This window comes from Alexandromys fortis, unplaced genomic scaffold, assembly GCF_014885135.2.
Source record: "Alexandromys fortis isolate MF-2015 unplaced genomic scaffold, M_Fortis_MF-2015_v1.1 scaffold_37, whole genome shotgun sequence".
Lineage (NCBI taxonomy): Eukaryota > Metazoa > Chordata > Mammalia > Rodentia > Cricetidae > Alexandromys > Alexandromys fortis.
In genome coordinates this window covers 1,365,065-1,384,968 of record NW_026067914.1, presented here as the reverse complement: position 1 = coordinate 1,384,968, position 19,904 = coordinate 1,365,065, and the positions used below count along the sequence as shown (strand labels likewise).

The 19,904-nt window shown below is 42.6% G+C and overlaps 2 protein-coding genes across 2 annotated transcripts in view; both read left to right on the top strand.

The window, feature by feature from the left end:
* Positions 1 to 293, top strand: part of Card6 (caspase recruitment domain family member 6) — a 33,457-nt gene extending 33,164 nt beyond the window's left edge. Inside the window, exon 7 of the transcript XR_007591141.1 lies at positions 53 to 293. The gene's annotated coding sequence lies outside the window, so the exon portion shown is untranslated. The remainder of the gene's footprint in view (positions 1 to 52) is intronic.
* Positions 294 to 6,702: 6,409 nt separating this feature from the next.
* The window catches only part of C7 (complement C7), a 55,600-nt gene continuing 42,398 nt past the window's right edge, over positions 6,703 to 19,904 (top strand). The window contains exons 1-3 of the mRNA XM_050138942.1: positions 6,703 to 6,866; positions 11,636 to 11,691; positions 14,431 to 14,506. Coding sequence (XP_049994899.1) covers positions 6,861 to 6,866; positions 11,636 to 11,691; positions 14,431 to 14,506 — 138 coding nt within the window. The 5' untranslated portion in view covers positions 6,703 to 6,860. The remainder of the gene's footprint in view (positions 6,867 to 11,635; positions 11,692 to 14,430; positions 14,507 to 19,904) is intronic.

The following is a 19,904-nucleotide window of genomic DNA, read 5'->3' as shown; positions in this document are numbered from 1 at the left end:
CTATTGGCCAAACAGTATTGCAAATAATGTGGTTTCTATGTGAATGTTTCAGTGCTGAGCAGCTGGGAACAAACAAGCGGCCTCCTACTACACTTCCACAAAATGGAAACAGAAGGAACACTGCTAAACTCTTTTTATGAGGCTACAATTACCCTGATACCCAAGCCACACAAAGACATTACTAAGAAAGAGAATTATAGACCAATCTCCCTCATGAACACTGATGCAAAAATACTCAATAAAATACTGGCAAACCGAATCCAAGAAAACATCAGAAAAATTATCCACCATGATCAAGTTGGCTTCATCCCAGAGATGCCAGGCTGGTTCAACATAGGAAAATATTGGAAAGATTTTGAGCATAGACTGTGTTCAGAGCACATATCTGTATCATTGAAACACAAAGTAGTACCTTCTTTTGCTTTCAGTACGACTTATTAAAGGGATAATCTCTGGGCTCGTGTGTGTATGGCTGCTTTTCACTGGCTTCCAATATAATTTTATCCACTAGCATCTAAAGAGGTCATATGTGTTCTGGAGAGATGGCTCCATGGCTAAGAGCACTGGCTGCTCTTCCAGAGGACCTGGGTTTGGTTCCCAGCACCCACAAGGCAGCACACAATTGTTTGTAACTCATGTTTCAGTGCATCCAGTGTTTTCCTCTGGCCTCCTTAGGCAGCAGGCACACGCGTGGTGCACAAGGTGCACATGTAGGTAAAATAGTCGTCCACACAAAATACATAAATGAAGTTTAAAGAAAAGAGGCTTTAAATTGAGGATTTCACATCTTTATTATCTTCATTTTTCCTTCGTTTCTGGCCTGATGAATAGATGAGGATGATGATAATGATGCAGAATACATATGATGTTGAGGATTTAAAACAATTTGAAGACATAAAGTTTAAATTATGAGACAGCTTGACTGTGGCAGACATTCTTGGACCACCAGCCCCCAAATTATGGCATGGAGCCTGTTATTAATTATGAGTGCTGGGCCTTGGCTTAGGCTTCTTTCTAGCTAGCTGTTTTTTTTTTTAACTTAAATTAACCCATTTCTATTAATCTGTGTGCTGCCCTGAAGTTCCTTTACCTCATCTACATGCTGTCTGTCCTGCTTTTCTGTTTCCTCCATGTCTGTCTGTCTGGCCAGGCTGGCTGGCTCCCCTTTCCTCTCTGCTCTCCAGTCCCAGCTATCCCTCTCCTGCCTAGCTGTTGGCCATTCAGTATTTTATTAGGCAAATCAGGTGCCTTAGGCGGGCGAGGCAAAACAGCAATACATCTCTTCTTAGTTAAACAATTATTCTCTCCCACGTTTGTCATTTCCTGGAAGTGACTGATTTTTAAAAAGAATTTTGCATGCCGAACTTTTTTTTCTTTTAAAACTCACTTCTTTTCTTTGCCACCATAAAGTTTTTTTAAAAATATATTTATTTATTTATTATGCATACAATATTCTGTCTGTGTGCATGTCTGCAGGCCAGAAGAGGGCACCAGACTTCTTTACAGATGGTTGTGAGCCACCATGTGGTTGCTGGGAATTGAACTCAGGACCTTTGGAAGAGCAGGCAATGCTCTTAACCACTGAGCCATCTCTCCAGCCCCCTGGCACCATAAAGTTATAAGTAAAGTAAAGAAATGTGTCCTCTGGCCGGCCCATGGCCTCTTCATGACTTTATAATAGTGTACCTTCCAAAACTTCAGACATCTTCACAGTTTGCACGAATGTTTTCAGAACTGTTTCACTTGATTCAAATTTAAACCCAAGGAAATGTTTCTTGAGCTTCCTGGCCAGCACTGCAATGTGCACAACAGACAACTGTACTGTCTGTACTACTACGTGTATTACGGTTCGACTCCTGTAGAGCTGCGCCTGCGCTACAGGACCATTTGCCCAGGCAAGGGCCTCGGGATTAAACACACAAAGACACAGGGACAGAGACACGGGTCTTCCTTGAAACAGGAACGCCCCCTTTATTGTGTACAGGGGCAGCTTATATATCAAGCCACACCCCAGCCAAATCCACCAGAAACCACTCTCCTGTCATTAGGAACTCCTGAGGGTCTCATGCTCAGAGCAGCTGCAAGCATTACAAGTTGTTTACCAGAAATTCAGGATTGGGGGGGGGGGGTTCACGGCTCCCAACAGAAAACAACAGCAACAACAAAATTCCAAACAGCAGTCAGAAACCCAGGCTCTCTCCGACGTTTAATAAGCGCCAGGCACTCTTGGAGACAATAGTGACGAAACTTCTTATTACCTCCTGATTATAATCTGACCTTGGCCCTCTGCGGTCACTATGGCAGCTAGGGTAAAGGCTTGTCTAGTGTGGACTTCCGTCCAGAGGGAAGTGGAAAACTCTATAAATAGATTGCAAACACCTAAACTCTAAACGACGTTCTCATGAAAAACAAGGTGTTAAGAGAACTCGGCGCAGGAGCTCATGAAAAAACAAGGTCTTAAGAGAACTCAGCACTTGAGCTCACTTAGCGCAGGGGTCTGTGTTTATTTAGTGCAGTGCTGCCAGTGAGGATGCTCAGTACCTCAGTAGGTGCCAGCGACGAGAAAGCGCTTAACAACCATCATTTTGCTGAAAACTTCCTTTGGATAAAACCTTGCCTAGCAGCATTTTTCATTCTTAAACTCTTCACACAGTGACACTTTACTGGGGAAAAGATACCACCAGGAGTACTTATTAGCTTAATAAGCTCCAGCCGGGGTGGGGGGTGGTGGTGTTGGGAAGATTCTCGGGCTCCTGGGTGGTTCAATGGTTCAACTCCAGAGCCAGCTGCGGTTCTTCTCCTGCAGGGCCTGGAGCCTGAGGCCACTAGAGGGTGCTATTGCTTCTTTCATCCAAGGACTGGCAAAATCAAGCCCGGCCTATCAGTTTCAACGCAAATAAGGAAAAAGAGGCTTTAACTCTTCCCAAGTTCGTTTGTTTTTCTCAACCACTCCAGAGACAGCCGAACTGAATTGTTCCAGTTTTGTTCCCAATTCAGTAAAATTGGTTAATAACTTAAATAGGCATGCCATATCAACAAGTAGAACTCTTGTCTGTCTCTGTCTCTCTCTCGTCCATGTATGTCCATGTGGTGGAACAAAACTGTGTCCTGATATCATGAATAGCCTAAAAGTTTCCCCAAGAGAAGCGGATCTCGTCAGATCCCAGGGAACTGAGTAGAGATGGGAAAGGGGGCTGCGTCATAGAGAGAGCATGTGCCCTTGCTGCCCCCTCCCTAGTCAGGCAGAAACCTGCTTCCCCCTTTCACAGATTCGTTTTGGTTTAGATGCTGTGTACCAAAAATTCTCGCTCGCTAATCTTGTTAGAAATAGGAATGTGAGGATGCTGAATGAGCTTGGAAAGTTCTGGGTTAACGAAGTTCAGTGATAGTATCACTTTCTGCAAGTCTTTCAGAACACATACTTTACACCACACTGCGGATACGAACCTGGGTGTTTGCTGGGAATACGGCCTAGCAGTGATTATCAGTTAAGGGATGTGATGGGCATTTTGCCCCCGGGGACATTTGGCACCAGGAGACACTTGCGACTCTCATGGCCAGGGCAGGACGCTGACTTTCCCTACATGCCAAAGCTGCTGCTGAACATTCCCATCCCAGAGAAGGAGGCACCACATCACCAGGTCCCCACAGTTAGGATCTTGGGAGCACCCCAACTTTATTTTATACCCTTATAGCCTTATTTACCCATAAATTAAGGTTCTTTTTTCCCCCTGTAGGTATCCTGCAGTACTAGAATTCTGTAGAAAAAAAAAAAAGGCAAATGCTACCCTAAGTTTACCAACAAGTGGGCTGTCATGGTTGGCTTGGTGTTCCCTTAGCGCCCCTTCTTTATGACCTCCGTTTCTCATTGCCCCTTGGCTTCTTCTCTTCGAAGTTCCCAGAACTGGCTTGATAGCGTTGCCTCCCTCGGGTATACATTTCTATAATCTCTCTTTCTTGCTTCTTTTCTTTTCTTTTTTATTCTTTGCTCCCCAAATGGGATGTTTCTGGTGGCGCATGTCTCATTATGCTGAGTTGCCAGAAGATTCCACGACCCCAGCTGTGTTTTTCCACACCAGTAGCTCCACTTACATAACTGGGGTGACCTCGGTCTTCCTGAAGACACCCTACTTGCAGGAATCCGCTGGATGCTCTCCCGGACCACAGATGGCCCGCTTTGCAAATCACCTCTTCCTCTTTGAATCTCTATCTGCTTCCTCATTTAGCCTGTTAAGATCTTCCTCTTCTCAGAGTCAGACTCGAAATCCTGTTTAACCACTAAGCCCCGAGAATCTTTCTAGACTTTTTGTCTATCTCCTTAAATGAGGCTTTTTCTGTCTTTTTTTTTTTTTGTAGACTGAAGAATTCCAGGCTCTGCTTCCAGTCTTTTCCCCTCAGTGTGCCCGCCCATCACCACCATTTGACTCCTCTTGACCCACAGTGTTCGCTCTTCCTTAAAACCTGTCCATACAAGAGTTTCCATTGATCTTTGCAAAAGTCCACACAGCTTATGCTGGTAGCCACACTGCCAACAGTGCAGACCTCATCTGTATTTAAAGCTCTTATCCTAATGGTTTCCCTGTTGGAAGTCCAAACAGATAAGCACTCACGTGACATTGTTGCAGTAGCATTAAACATCCATGAAGGGAAAACCATTTCCTTCTGGTCCAGAGAATGGAATCTGTGGCCAGGGTGGACACCTAACATGACATAACATTACAGGTGGACTGATCAGTCTCTTGGCTTAGGAAGGCGGATTCACCTAACACCAGGCTAAAGAGACGGAAGGAATATTTATCCCTTCAGTGAGAAAATGTGCGTTTCCTTCCCAGAATTCCACCCTCCGTGCAGCGGCTAAAGTGCTGTCACAAGGTTCTATTAGGTCTGTCTGCCCTTCTGCGTCCTAACTCAGATATTGCTGGAGCCCAAGCATACTTCGCTATTCCTCCAGGACCAGGACAAAGGGAGCAGTGAGCTCCACATCACTGGTGAGATTGTGGAGACACATTTTATAAGCCTGCTTCTTTTCTTTTTTTTTTTTTCTTCTTTTATTTATTTATTCATCATGCCTACAGGCCAGAAGAGGGCACCAGACCTCATTACAGATGGTTGTGAGCCACCATGTGGTTGCTGGGAATTGAACTCAGGACCTTTGGAAGAGCAGGCGGTGTTCTTAACCACTGAACCATCTCTCCAGCCCAGCCTGCTTCTTTAAATAGGTGAATCAGGGCTGGAGAGATGGCTCAGGAGTTAAGAGCACTTGTGCTCTCAAAGGGGATGGAGTTCAGTTCCCAGCACCCACATGGTGACTCACAACCACCCATAACTCCAGTTCAAGGGAACCCAATGCCCTCTTCTGACCTTTGAGGGCACCAGGCATGCACATGGTACCCATACATACATGCATGCAAACACTCATGTATGTAAAATAAAATAACTCTTAAAGAGAGAAAAAGAAAACTGAAAGCTGGCCATCAAGACAGCTGGCTGTGTGAAGGTGCATGCTACTAACCCTGAAACTGTGAGTTCGAGTCTCAGATCCCACAAGTTGGAAGACGAGAACAGACTCCACATGCAAGCTGTAGCCCCTGAATACTTTCTGTGATTAATCTGTGGAAGTTAAAGACAGAAGGATGAATGTGATGCCGTTATGCTCTATTTTCTTCCCAGAAAAATTCCATTCTGGAACATTCCGTTTATGTTTTACAGACAGAACCTCATCCAGATCGATTATGGTTTACACTCACCCAATATTCCTGTGTTGAAAATTTAGTAGTATCCATTTCATCCATTAGTAGTATCTGGAGGTAGACCTCCAGAGATTAGATGAGGTCATCATAAGAATGGGCTCCTAGTTTTATCATTAGTGGTGTCTCACCATGTCATGTCCTCTTTTGTGCATGATGTATAAAGACCAGCTCTTACCAGATGTTACACAGATGCCAGCCAGTACCATGCTCTTGGACTCCCTGGTTCCCAGAAGTACGAGCCAAGCATATGTCTATTATTTTGAAGGTCTGAGTCTCAAGTTTCTTATTACAGAAACAGAAAATGAGCAAAGAACTCTTCTCTCACAAAGCAATCTCCAAGTCTGCTTTATAGCATCCTTATAGGGGGTCACCAGATAGTTGTTAAAAAGAAAAATTCTTCTAAGGACCAAATTAAGAATTTTTTCTAAATAGGACATAAAAGATTTCATCAAAAGTAATATTTTGTATTGCCAACAGGGCAGGGAGGTGATGTATTGGTGGCCAGGGCCTCTTGGAGTTGCTGAAGAAAGGGAACTGTTTTCTGTTTGCTCTGGTACCATGATCTCATGTTGCCAGCCTCAGTTAGCTGGAATACCCATGGAATGTGTGCTTCTGCTTAACTGAAGCTTAGCAAAGACTAGTAACCATTGGGGCCTTCTTCCTTACCAAGTACTGCATGCGCAGGGAAGCTAGTGCTTCTGACTCTGGGGCATGCACTCTGTTTAGGAGATTCAGCCCTTGTTTTACAGAGTTTCCTTTGATTGGAAATCACTTCGATGCTGAGCTGAGCACATTTGCTGTCTTTTCCGATTAGCAGATACATTTCCCAGAAAGATATCTCTAACTTCCAAACGGTCCCAGCTGGCTGCAGGAAGGGTCTGTGTAACTGACAAAATGCATCTGGTTTCAAGGCATAGATCAAGTACAGAGGCAGGCTCTCCACGTCCCTGGAGAATCCAGCTGGGTTGGGAGCCGAGTCTCGGTACTGCTGGCTCTATAAATGAGTGGAGAAAGAATCCAGAGGAGGAGAGACTGTGGGGGTTACAAAAGCCTGTCTGTCTTTACAGATGAAATTGTCTTGTTCTTGTCTACCCTGAATGTTTCCCAAGCATGAAGGTAAGATGATAATTTATGACTTATCTACTTAAAGGCATCTCAAAGAGAAGGTCATACTTAACTGAACGAAATCAGAAAAAGAGAAGAATGTGGAAAACACAGAGTAAGAAGGTGGGGAGGGTGACTTTTAACAAACGTCCTTATCTAAACAGGTTTTTAATAGTTCAGCCAAAGTGAATCAGGTTTTCAGACTGAGAGAGCTGGGAAAAGGGGAACTGAAGGCAATGTTTATGAGGAAAACAATTCCTGAGAAATGTTTATGAAGAAAACAATTCCTGAGAAATGTTTATGAAGAAAACAGTTCCCGAGAAAGCAATAAAGGACTACAGTAGGTCCATTGTTACTTCTAAGGCAAACTTCTCTCCAGCTTGATTGCTTGTTTATTTTAATTTTGGGCCATGTAGTGAGGTTTTGATCGGATGATGTAAGAGCTTTATAGGAAACGGAATCTGTAGCTTTGGGAAGTTAGAATTCAGAATCTTGGATGAGAAAAAGACCGTGAGGGCAGATAATATAAGTTCATGGAGTGAAATGATGACTTTACCATACACACGTGTTGGACCAACATACAACAATCCAATATCTCTAAAAAGTTAATACACACAAAAGCCCAAAGACAGAAATCATTATTATAGAATGAAACTGTAGGATGGAAAAACAAGTTGGAAATGCTATGATAATTTGTGTGCTCACATGTATGTGTGCGGCCACAGGGTAAACTTGTGTGTTCACATGTGTGTGTGTGTGTGTGTGTGTGCAGGCCACAGGGTAAATTTGTGTGCTCACATGTATGTGTGCAGGCCACAAGGTAAATTTGTGTGTTCACATGTATGTGTGCGGCCACAGGGTAAATTTGTGTGTTCACATGTGTGTGTGTGCAGGCCACAGGGTAAATTTGTGTGTTCACATGTATGTGTGTAGGCCACAGGGTGCCTTCCTCGACTGCTCATTTTTTCTCTCTTTCCTTCCTTCTTTTCTTTTAAGAGATAAGGTTTCTCATTAAAACTGGAACTCACCAGTATGTCTAGACTGACTGGTTAGCAAACCCAGGGATCCTCCTGCCTCTTCTTCCCCAGTGCTGGGATCATAGGCACCTACTTCTATGCTTGGCTTTTATGGGGATGTATGTGTGTGTGTGGTGGTGGTGGTGGTGGGGGAGAATGTCTACAAATACCACAGCCCTCAGAATGCGAATCCAGGGGAGGCAAGCAGGAAATTCGGCTTCACACAATAGCCAAGGTTGGGTCTAACTTCAAGAGTCTGACCCTGGACAGTTCATTTTGGTCATATTTACGCACAGCCCAATTTGGAAAAAAGTTTCCCAGTATAACACAACCGTGTATGCTTAAGACATGATTACATCAAACTTCTTGTGAAGTACGAGTGACATCTCCCATAAAGATAGGTTCTATAGATCAACCAAGGAGGCAGGCTCAAGGAAAACGATGCTCATGGCCCCAGGGAAGAATAGTCCTGTAGATGGGCCATCCAGTTTGCCGAGAGGTCACCCAGCTGTTCAACACATCCATTCCCAGCCTTCTGGGTAGAAACAGGTCGTACATCTCTCTTGGAAGAGACAACCCTGTGTGTCTAACATTCCTGGTTTAGTAGTACTTATCTGTGAGCACACGGATCTACACGCCTCCTGTGGATGCCGGGGACCAAGGACCTAATGTCTTCTACAAATGCTGGGGATCAAACCTGGACCCTTTTGTTTGCACAGCAGGGGCTTTGCCAATTGAGCCGTCTTTCCAGACCCACTTTCGCTATTGCAGATTTGGCATCTTAAAATAAAACTGTTGCGTTATCACCCCGAAGGACCAGTTCTGCTGCCCTGCCAGCCGTGGGGTTACCCCAGTCAACGGCACTGTCGGCTTGTTTCACAGAATTTGTGCTCACTAGTGAGGCTGGAGAAGGACCAAGATGTAGGTCTTTGGTAACCTTTGAATTCTATAGTTAAAAGTTGAACACAAATTACAAAGTTGATACACTTGGGGCTACAAGGCTACAGCACCAAGGCAATTCACAAAGTTAGATTTACAGTGTGATCTGGTATTTATTTTACTGAGCTTTGTGGGTTTATTTAACAATTTAGAATAATTGTTAGTTCAAAAAGGAACATGATATCCTTGCTAAAGTCACCTAACTAACCTGTTTTCCCCAATATTTGAATTAACTGTCAATCAACTTCCTTCCTTATTTTATGATGAGACATCTTAATAATTGTTTTATGTTTAAAATGTGTTTCACAGTCATTAATTTATGACATTTTAATGTTGTGATAATAAATAGTTTTTTTCCTTTTAGTTGGCTGATAGGATGTCAACAAATGAAGCAATGGTTTCACTCCAAGATGCATGCAGAATTTCTGCTCGTATTTCAAAGTACATGTTTACCCTCTTAGTGTAAACCTGAAAGGCATGCTTTTGTGATATGCTTCCAGCAAAGGAGACATGGGAAAGCCCTGAGCTATCAAATAGCATAAGTGATCTCTATGTCTGGCATTTTAAGGAGGGATGATCTTAGACCTCCTTTTCCATCCATGCTCCAGAATTCCCCTTAATTCTCTCATTAGCACTTGAATATGTGGTAACTTGGGGTTGAGCTATTGAAGAAGGTTTCATAGCCAAGGAGCTTCCCTCTGAGCTAGCTACAGGCCAGTTATGCAGTCTGCCCTCTTGGTCTGAGCTCAGCCCAGAGTGAAACCAGGGGTTGGTCCATGCTGGGCACAGCGATGTCTCAGATCAGCACGTAGTCAGCTGGAATATGTTAGTGGAACCAAGCAAGGTAGTGTCCATTCGGGGATGTAAAGCCAGAGAAAAGAACTGGAGGTCTAGCTGAGCGTCTCAGACACAGTTCATTCCCATTTTTCAGCACAGCAAATTCTGAACCGGTTGTTTATAGTCAGCTTGTGCGCAAGGCTGTTCTATTTTCATGTGCTTTATTCTCCTTCTAAAGGGCAGGAAGACAAATTGCTCCCATTTTAGGGACTGTCTCAGTTTTTGTTTCAAAGTACTCTGACAAAGGCGACCCGAGGAAGGGTTTATTTTAGCTTCCAGGGCAAGGCGCAGCCCTTTGTCGGGGAAATAAGGCTGCTGCAGCTGAGAACGCGACATCTGTGGTCAGAAGAAATCAGTGAATAAAGGCTGATGCTTAGTTCCCTTCTTCATTTATACAATCCAGAATCTCCTGTGAATGGTCCTCCCAACATCGTCTTTAGCTGTTTTCAGACTATTCCACTGGCCTTTCTAGATATTCATGTCTAGTCAGTTACAAAGTCTTACTTGTTTGCCTCTGTGGCTTTTACATCTACAAATCTGCTTTGTAGCATCTCTCTCTCTCTCTCTCTCTCTCTCTCTCTCTCTCTCTCTCTCTCTTACACATACACATATACACACACACACATACAACACACATACATAGACATGCACAAAAAGGTAGTTATAAGGCACTGGTTAGTTCCTGGCCACTTAGCATAGAAATAACCACACAGAAACTATATTAATTAAATCACTGCTTGGCCCATTAGCTCTAGATTCTTATTGGCTAACTCTTACATATTAATTAAACCCATTTCTATTAATCCGTGTATCGCCACATGGTTGTGGCTTCGGGGTAAAGTTCTGGTCCGTCTCTGGCAGCTACATGGCTTCTCTCTGACTCCGCCTTCCTTCTCCCAGCCTTCAGTTTAGTTTTCGCCACCTACCTAAGTTCTGTCCTATCAACAGGCCAAGGCAGTTTCTTTATTTATCAATGGTAACCACAGCATACAGAGGGAAATCCCACATCACAAAAACCTTTTGGATCCATTTTCTGTTCCTCTTGCATACATGTGTTTAGTGCTGACCACTTGGGATTAGATAACTCATAGCTCCATTCTTGTAGGAAACTGCTTCTTCATCTCTCTGCAACCATCCATTTTCCATTGCTCTTCACCTAGAGTTAGGGCCTTGTGAGATTCCCTTAGCCTTGTTAGCATGTTGATCTTGTTCAGGCAACGATAGCCTTGAGATGTCACAGGTACAACCCCCATCACGTCTAGAGTACACTGTCCTATAACAGATGCCGTAAACCTGCTGGGGTTAGGTACCCCACAGCCTCCTTTTTCCTCCTGTGAGGTCAGTATTTTTAGATAACATTTATAATTGAGTTTTATCCTATGGTATTTCTCCTTTTGTTTTTGGCATATCTTATTTAACATAATACCATCTAAGTTCATATGTGTTGTTGCAAATAGGAGGTCTTTTTTTTCTTTTAAGGCTCAATGGTATTCCATTGTGTGTGTTTTCTTTTCCCACCCTGGTGCCCCCCCCCAATATACTGGGGGTCAAGTACAGTACCTATGCCCTTCTTTTTATTTGCAAATTAGGTAAGTACCAGCAAGCTACATTCCTCATCGCCTCTTACAACCTTTTTCTTAATTTTTTCATCCAGTGGTGGACACTGTTGGATTTCTTGTTTTAGCAATTATGACTAATAGTGCAATAAATAAGGGAATGTAGATATCTTTTTTTGGCATACTGATTTCATTTCATTGGGATGGGGATGGTAAAATCAGATGGCAGCTCTATTTTTAAGTTTTTTTTTTTGAAGAACCTTCAAGCTTCTATTTAAAACACTACCCCATAAAGAAAAGTCATTTATCTTTTATGTGCTTCTTCCACTCATATTCTCCCAACCCACAAAGGCATATGCAAGTAGAGGTATTCATTTTTTAACGCATTAAGGAAATGAAAGCTAAAGCAATATTTCATTGTTTTTTACCCTAGGTAACAAGCTTATTCATTTTGGCAGGATTCATGGCAGAGTTTCAAATCTTCTCAAGGTGAGAATGTTTTGTATTTTGTATGGAAATTTTAAAATTGTAAGAAATAATAAATTCTTAGCTGGGCGGTGGTGGCACACACCTTTAATCCCAGCACTTGGGAGGCAGGCACAGGCATCCCTATAAGTTTGAAGCCAACCTGGTCTACAAGAGCTAGCTAGTTCCAGCACACCAAAGCTACACAGAGAAACCCTGGCTTAACTTTCATATAGCACATTGGATGTGTTTATGCATTTCATATTTCTGTGATTTTAGAAAATACAATAATTTATTTTATTTATTATTTTTAAAGAAGAAACAAGGACAAAAAAAATACTTCATGTTCTTTTTTTGGTCCCAATTTGAGGATTTCACCTTAATTCAGAGAGTTGTCGTGGACTCAGAGCAATATTTAATCTTTAAATTCGGTCCCTGATAAACATTCTCTAGATTTTAAAGGTCAACAGCTTTTTTTTTTTTTTTAAAGAAAATAGTTTTATTGGTTCCTGAAGTTTGGTTAAAAGTCAGCACCATTTACCTATGCCCTTCTTTTTATTTGCAAGGGAATGGAAAGAGCCAGCTCACTTAATAGAACTATTAGTTCCATAAGTTTCAGGAGCTGTGCAAGACGTGGGATCACAAAGACTGAGACAGCGTGCAGAATCCACTGTGGCCAAGGCCCCGAGTCCAGCAGTGCGGTACGCTAAGGGCTCTGTGCAGAGTAGTGAAGGAGACAGGAGGGAAGGCCAAACAGTGTCCATCCTGTCTCCATACCCTGGGGCACAGGTCGGCAAGCAACAGCAAATTCACAGGACTGTTTAAGGGTCAAAACATTTAGACGCTTGGCTCACTGGTACCTTGTGCAAGCAGGTTACCAAAGTTCTTTCAGTGCACACTACAGAATGGGATTCGTTACTTGTAGAATCATCTGACAGCTTGAGGATTCAAGAAACACTTGGACACAAGATGTCACCCAGCCCAGTAATGTGCTATGAATCTACAAATCGAGAGTTCTGGTTCCATGAGCTTTTCACAAGTCTCCCTTGACCTTTATGGACTAAACCAGGTGTCTTCCTCCACAGCCAGGGTTTAGGATCATGTGAGAGCCACTCTACCATCCACATATGCTTGCTAAGAGTGGAATTGCTTAAACACACCGTTTTCACCTGTGTGCATTTAAGAAGGGGCCAGAGTGAAAATGGGGACTATTTAAATATAAATTGCTGTCTCATAGCCTTGCTAGCATTTTTCTGCTGTTTTAGAACTTGTCTCAAAAAAAAAGTTTTTTTTTTTTTGGTTTTTCGAGACAGGGTTTCTCTGTGGCTTTGGAGCCTGTCCTGGAACTACCTCTGTAGACCAGGCTGGTCTCTAACTCACAGAGATCCGCCTGCCTCTGCCTCCCGAGTGCTGGGATTAAAGGCGTGTGCCACCACCGCCCGGCTGTCTCTCAAGTTTTTAACAGCTGTTCAAGTCATTATTGAGTTTCTTCAAAGGCCCAATACCTTCTTACCAAATATCCTCACCTACTCTCTTAATTTTGACTACTTCTTTATTTTTTTCCTTAATAAATTTTATGTAAATATTATATTGGTTAGGGTTATTACATGACCGAAACAAATTGGAGAGAAAAGGGTTTATCTGCATATGCTTTTACATCACAGAGCATCATAGAAGGAAGTCAGGATAGGAATTCAAGCAGGGCAAGAAGCTAGAGGCAGGACTGATGGAGAGGCCTTGAAGGTGGCTTTTTACTGACTTACTCAGTGTGGCTTGTTCAGCTTGTCTTCATATAGGACCCAGGGCTACCAGACCAGGAATGGCACCACCCACAATGGGCTGGGCCCTTCTTTTCCCATCCATCACTAATTAAGAAAATGTTCTCCAGGCTTGTCTACAGCCTGACCCATTATGGAGGCATTTTCTCAATTGAGGCTCCCTCCTCTCTGACGACTTGAGCTTGTGTCAGGTTGACGTAATACTAGCCAGTACAAACACTGTCATGAAATTTATCACAGTAGATATAGTATATGATGATTAGAAATGTATGTGTTCCTATCCTTACAGATACACTGAACAAAGTATGTTAGCAAGCCGGGCGGTGGTGGCGCACGCCTTTAATCCCAGCACTCGGGAGGCAGAGGCAGGCGGATCTCTGTGAGTTCGAGACCAGCCTGGTCTACAAGGAGCTAGTTCCAGGACAGGCTCCAAAACCACAGAGAAACCCTGTCTCAAAAAAACCAAAAAAAAAGTATGTTAGCAGTACTTTGTACAAAACAGATAGTTAACAAAAATTAAGCTCTAGTAAAAATAGGTACCCCTCTTCCCATTTTCATATATTTTAGGATACTTTTAAAACCACTTTAAATTTTTGGAAGTATTTTTTTTTCTTTTTAAGCAACCTATAATAATTTTATAAAACGTGCTTCATGGTGACATTTTCATATAATTGCATTCGGCATCTGAAAGCACATTTTTGTTGTCATCTGTTTTTTTGAGACAGCATCTTATGTAGCTCAGGATATCCTCAAACTCATTGAGTAGCTGAGCAAGACCTTGAACTTCTGATCCTCCTGCCTCTACCTGACTTCTCCCAGCAAGGCGGGCGGGCAGGCATATATGTGTGTGTGTCCTGGATTACAGATGATCACTGTCTCAAGGAGAGATGCTTGTGATGACTTTTGATTAGTCTTATCTGTTCTTTGTATTCTCTTGCGTATCATCCCACCTGCTTCCTGATGGACAAACCTGGTGCTGTGACAGAGCCTCCTCGCCGGTTAACTGCCAGTGGGGCTCCTTTGGCCCTTGGTCAGAATGCAATGGTTGTACCAAGACACAGGTAGGCTCCTACAGAACTTTTGTCTTGGTTGTTGTTATGTGAAGGTATGACCACAACAAAATCAACTTTCGAATGTTCATTAATTAGTGTTAATGTACTTTGAATCTTATTTCAGTAATTTTCAAGGAAGAGACAAAAACTTGTTTATAATACTTTTATACGGTATTTATATATTTTTAAAAATTTTTCAAAACACGGGCTGAAAGTTCAGCAATTCTTCATTTAAAAAAAATAGGAATAGCATAGAAGAAAGTTAAAAATAAACTGTGCTTTTTTTCACCAGTTTCAACTTTTCCTTCCACTTCAAATACCAGTCAATAGTGAAAGAGATGCTTCACCTCACTTCACAAATAGGGACCAACTATGAATAAATTAAGGATCTTCAATGTTTTAAATTTATTTCTTAAGTAATAATACAAAATGAAACACTTGGCTTGGATATTGCACAACACTTCTACAAATGTGTGTTTCTTTATGAAACACTCAATGGTGAGAATACAGAAATATATAATGAAAGAAAACAGCACTCATAATTCTGCTGTTTAGAAGAAACAAACATACCACAGTTTTGCTAGTCTTTCAGCTTTCTTTCTTTCTGTATGCTTATCGTCTTAATTTTATTCATTTTAGCACTCATTTTTATTATTATCTGCTGAGAATTTCATTCATGAGTAATCTACCTTAATATTGCTTATAGTTTTTAATTATCGTTATCAACATTTTTAAGTGATTTTTTTAAAATTGAAACTAGATTCTTCTAACATATACTACATCATGACCATAGTTTCCCCTCACTCCCCTCCTCCCAGCTCCCTGCCACCATTCTCCCTCAGATCCACTCTTCCTCTGTTTCCCTTTAGAGAAAGGCAGGCCTCTAAGGGACAACAACCAAACACAACAAAAACAAGATACAAGAAAGCAGGGCAAAAGCCCTCATACCAAGGGTAGACAAGGCAATCCAATAGGAGGAAAAGAGTCTCACGAACAGGCACAAGAGTCAAATAGACACCCACTCCCACTGTTAGGAGTCTCACAAAAATACTAGCTAACAAGCACAACAGAGGCAGAGGACCTGGTGCAGACCTATGCTGGCCTCCTGCTTGTTGCTTCCGTTTCTGTGATCTCACATGAGCCCTGCTTAGATGATTCAGTGGACCATGTTCTCCTGGTGTCCTCCATCTCCTCTCACTCCTAAAGTCTTTCCTCCCCTTCTTTCTCACGAGGTTCCATGAACTTGGAGGAGAGGGACCCGATGGAGACAACCAGTTTAGACTCTTTCTCTCTCTCCACATAATGTCTGGCTGTGGGTCTCTGCACCTGCTCCCATCTACTGCTGAAGGAATTGTCTCTGAAGACAGTGGACAAGACATCAATCTATGAGTATAGCGAAATGTCGTTAGGAGTGATTTTTTTTCTAGTTGTGTTTGGTTCTGCCCTAGAACCCTGGGCTAGCCATTCTCTGGTTCCTGACATGGAGGCAGTGCCAGATATGGGCTCCCTCTCGTGGCGTGGATCTCAAGTTAGAGCAGACATTGGTTGGGCACTCCCACAGAGTCTGCATCACCATTGCCCCAGCACATTTTGTAGGCAGGACAGATTGTATGTGGATGGCTTTAGCCATAGTTTCATATTGTATACATTTATTCTCTCCTAGTATTCTTTTTTCTTACCCCTCTCCATCTGATCCCTCCTGTTTCCAACCCCACTGCCTCTAGTCCATCCATGAAATTTATTCTATTTCCTCTTCCCAAGGAGATTCATGTGTTCTCCCTTGAGCCCTCCTTGTTATTTAGCTTCTCTGGGTCTGTAGATTGTAGCATGGTTCTTCTTCATTTGAAGAAGCTAATATCCACTTATAAGTGAGTACATCCCATGTCTGTTTTTCTTGGTCTGAGTTACTTGACTCTGGATGATCTTTTTTCCATCCTTTGCCTGTGAATTTCACAATGTCATTTTTTAACACCTGAGTAATATTTTATTGTGTAAATGTTTTCTTTATCCATTCAGTCATTTGAGATTCTTCTGTTGAGAACTTTCTGTTTATGACTGTACCCTCTTTTTAAATTATTTGGTTTATTAATGTCTAGTTTCTTGAGTTCTTTATATATTTCAGAAATTAACCCTCTGTCAGTGTGGGGTTGGTGAAAATCTTTTCCCATTCTGTAGGATGCCTCTTTGTCTTATTGACAGTGCCCTTTGCCCTACAGAAGCTTTTAGGTCTCATGAAGTCCCAATTATGAATTGTTGATCTTAGTACCTGTGTTATCAGTGCTCTGTTCAGAAAGTCATCTTCTGTGCCAATGAGTGAGAGGCTATTTTAATATAAAGACATCAGTCATATGTTCCCATAATCTTCTTACGATAAAATGTTTATTTTAAAGGTCCCGAGCATTCAAATGGCTAAATATTTTAAATGGTTCAGTTTAAATGGATAAAGTATATATTTAAAGGAAGTTTAAACTATTTTGTAACTTTTTTATCATATTTTAAAATTATATTTGTGTGTATGTAAGTGCATGTATATGTGTGTCCTATAGCACATGTGTGGAGGTCAGAAAAAAGTTTGTAATAGTCAGTTATCTTATTTGACCATGCAGGTCCTAGGACTTGAACTCTGATGATCAGACTTGGCAGCAAGTTCTTCCAAACACTGAGTCATCTTGCTGCCCCAAGTTTAAACTCTTAGAATAGCAGGACTGTCACTTCTTGGTCTTTTGACTAAGATCAGGCATGAGAGAACAAAACCCTACCACAGAAGATGGTTTTGTCTTGAAGCATCTTGGGCACCACCGTCTCCTCCTATTTTCTTTGCAGTTCTGTGGTCCAACTCAGACCCTTGGGATCGCTAGGCATAAAGTCTCACTCAGTAGCCCAGGCTGGCCTTGAACTCATGGCAATCCTCCTGCCTCAACTTCCAAAGTGCTGAGATTATTGGCGTGAACCATGCCATTTGGCCATCATTTTTTTTGATGGAGCATTCTTTTATTATTTATATGAGTTCTATTTTCAAAGCAAGTTACACAAATGAAAAATTTGGCATCTAACAAACATAATAAATGACTCCTGTGATTACAGAGAACACATGAACAACAAGGCCAGATTAAAAGAAACAGCAAGCACACAAATCCTTTTTGTAATTTAAAAACCAAAAAAAAAAAAAGACTTCTAACTAGAGAGAGAAACAGAGGGTGTTGGTGAGATGAGTATTTTTTTTTCGTTGATGGGGTCATTGTGCAGTGGCTATATCCCAGATGATGAAACACAATTTTTATTCAGAAAGAGACAGGTGAAAATGAGAACGGATCAGAGGACTAGAACCAGAGAAGAGAGAATGAGTCTGTGGAGGTTGGGCAGTCCTTAGGGCCCGGCTGGCAAAGTGGAGAAGGGCAAACATTCCTGTGCAGAGTATACCATCTGTATTCAGAACCTAGAATAGGGCACGCCGGTAAGTTACATATGTGGCAAGGCTTAATCAGTTAAAAAGAGAGAATGAGCTGGGCGATGGTGGCACAAGCCTTTAATCCCAGCACCCAGGAAGCAGAGGCGGGTGGATCTCTATGAGTTCAAGGTCAGCCTGGTCTACAGAGTAAGTTCCAGGACAGGCACCAAAGCTACACAGAGAAACCCTGTCTCAAAAAAACAAAATGAGAGAGAGAGAGAGAGAGAGAGAGAGAGAGAGAGAGAGAGAGAGAGAGAGAGAGAGAGAGAGAGACAGAGCAGGGCAAGGTACCAGTGCCAGGCTGAGGCTCATGAAGACTCACTCAGAGTCCACACTACAGCGTGACCACTTGTTCCAGAGGATACCCACTGCCAACCCAACGTAAGATGGACGAGTACATTTAAAACTAAAACTGTTAAATCATCACAGGCAGTGAGGGCAGGAAGCTGGAGGCAGGAGCTGATGCAGAGGCCGTGGAAGAGTGCTTCTTACTGACCTGCTCAACCTGCTTTCTTTTTTTAGAACCCAGGCCCACACTGCCCATAATGGGCCGGGACTTCCCCTATCAATAACTAATTAAGAAGATGCCCCACAGCTGGAAATCATGGCGACATTTTTCTCAGTTGAAGCTCCCTCCTTTCAGATAACCCCAGCTTGCACAAACTGACATAAAACTAGACCGCACAAGAGGCAAGTACTGGAGGAGGCCACCAGTGCGAGGAGAGCCGGAGCAGATCTTGGGGTTGTTTAAGCGTTAGGTACATGGCTTCATGCTTAATGTGGACCAAGTGAATTTTAGGACGTCTTAGGACTTTTTCACTTAGTGCAGTAAATTCTTCCGTTGTCTCATTTTCTAAAAGAGGTCTGCTTTTAACGCACTTCCCTGTCAGAGCGCAAATCTCCATCAGCTAGGAAGATCCCATCGTTAACACCCTTAGCATTTGGATTGCTCATGCTCAGTTTGTACACTTGGCCCCTGTATCAGTACTTGTCTTTCTGGGTTCTTTTTCATATCTCATTTTTACCCCCCCCGGAAGGCCCAGCTCAAGTCAATCACCTATCATGTTTATCAAGGTTTTCTTCACTTCATCTCCTCACCCTCCAGACGGGGTTTCACAGAGATCCGCTGGCCTCTGCTTACCAAGTGCTGGGATTAAAGGCGCGGGCGACCACTGTCACTACATCTTAACTCTTTTCCCTGGAACCTTCCCCGCCCTTTCCTCCAACAAAGCGCATTTCATTTTCCTTCTGCTTAACTCCCAGAATATAGATCTGGCCAAAATGTTAATCATTCTGCATTGTAATGTATTTCTCTCTCAAGTTACTTTTTCTTTTTTTAAATATATATATATAAAACACCGGGACGGTAAGGGAGAATCATCGAGAGACAGGTCCCACCATCCAAACGGCACGGGCGACAAACCATGAAGCGGGGACGCCTGACACGCTTCACCAGGGGCAAAAGCAAGGAAGCCGGTCATCTCAAAAAGCCGCTCGGGAAAGCACGCACAGGCCCAGCCCCAAAGGGCATCGAGAAACCAGGGGACGCAGGCTGGGCTAGACAGGGAAAAAACACCCAGCAAGGCTCAGAAGAGAGACCGCCACCTAGCGTCCTTTAATGTCACCCAATTAAAGGACAGCGTGTCAGCTTAAAGATTTATTTATTTATTTGTTTGTTTGTTTATTATGTACACAGTGTCCTGCCTGCATGTATGCCTGCAGGCCAGAAGAGGGCACCAGATCTTTTTATAGATGGTTGTTGTGGTTGCTGGGAATTGAACTCACGACCTTTGGAAGAGCAGGCAGTGCTCTTAACCACTGAGCCATCTCTCCAGCCTTCAAGTTACTTTTTCAAAGAGTTGTCAGGAGGTTTCTTTCCCCTCACTCAACAGTGAGAGTAAATCTATGGTTCGAAGCTCTGTGTATATAGTAATCCAATTGTCATTGAACCTGCGACCT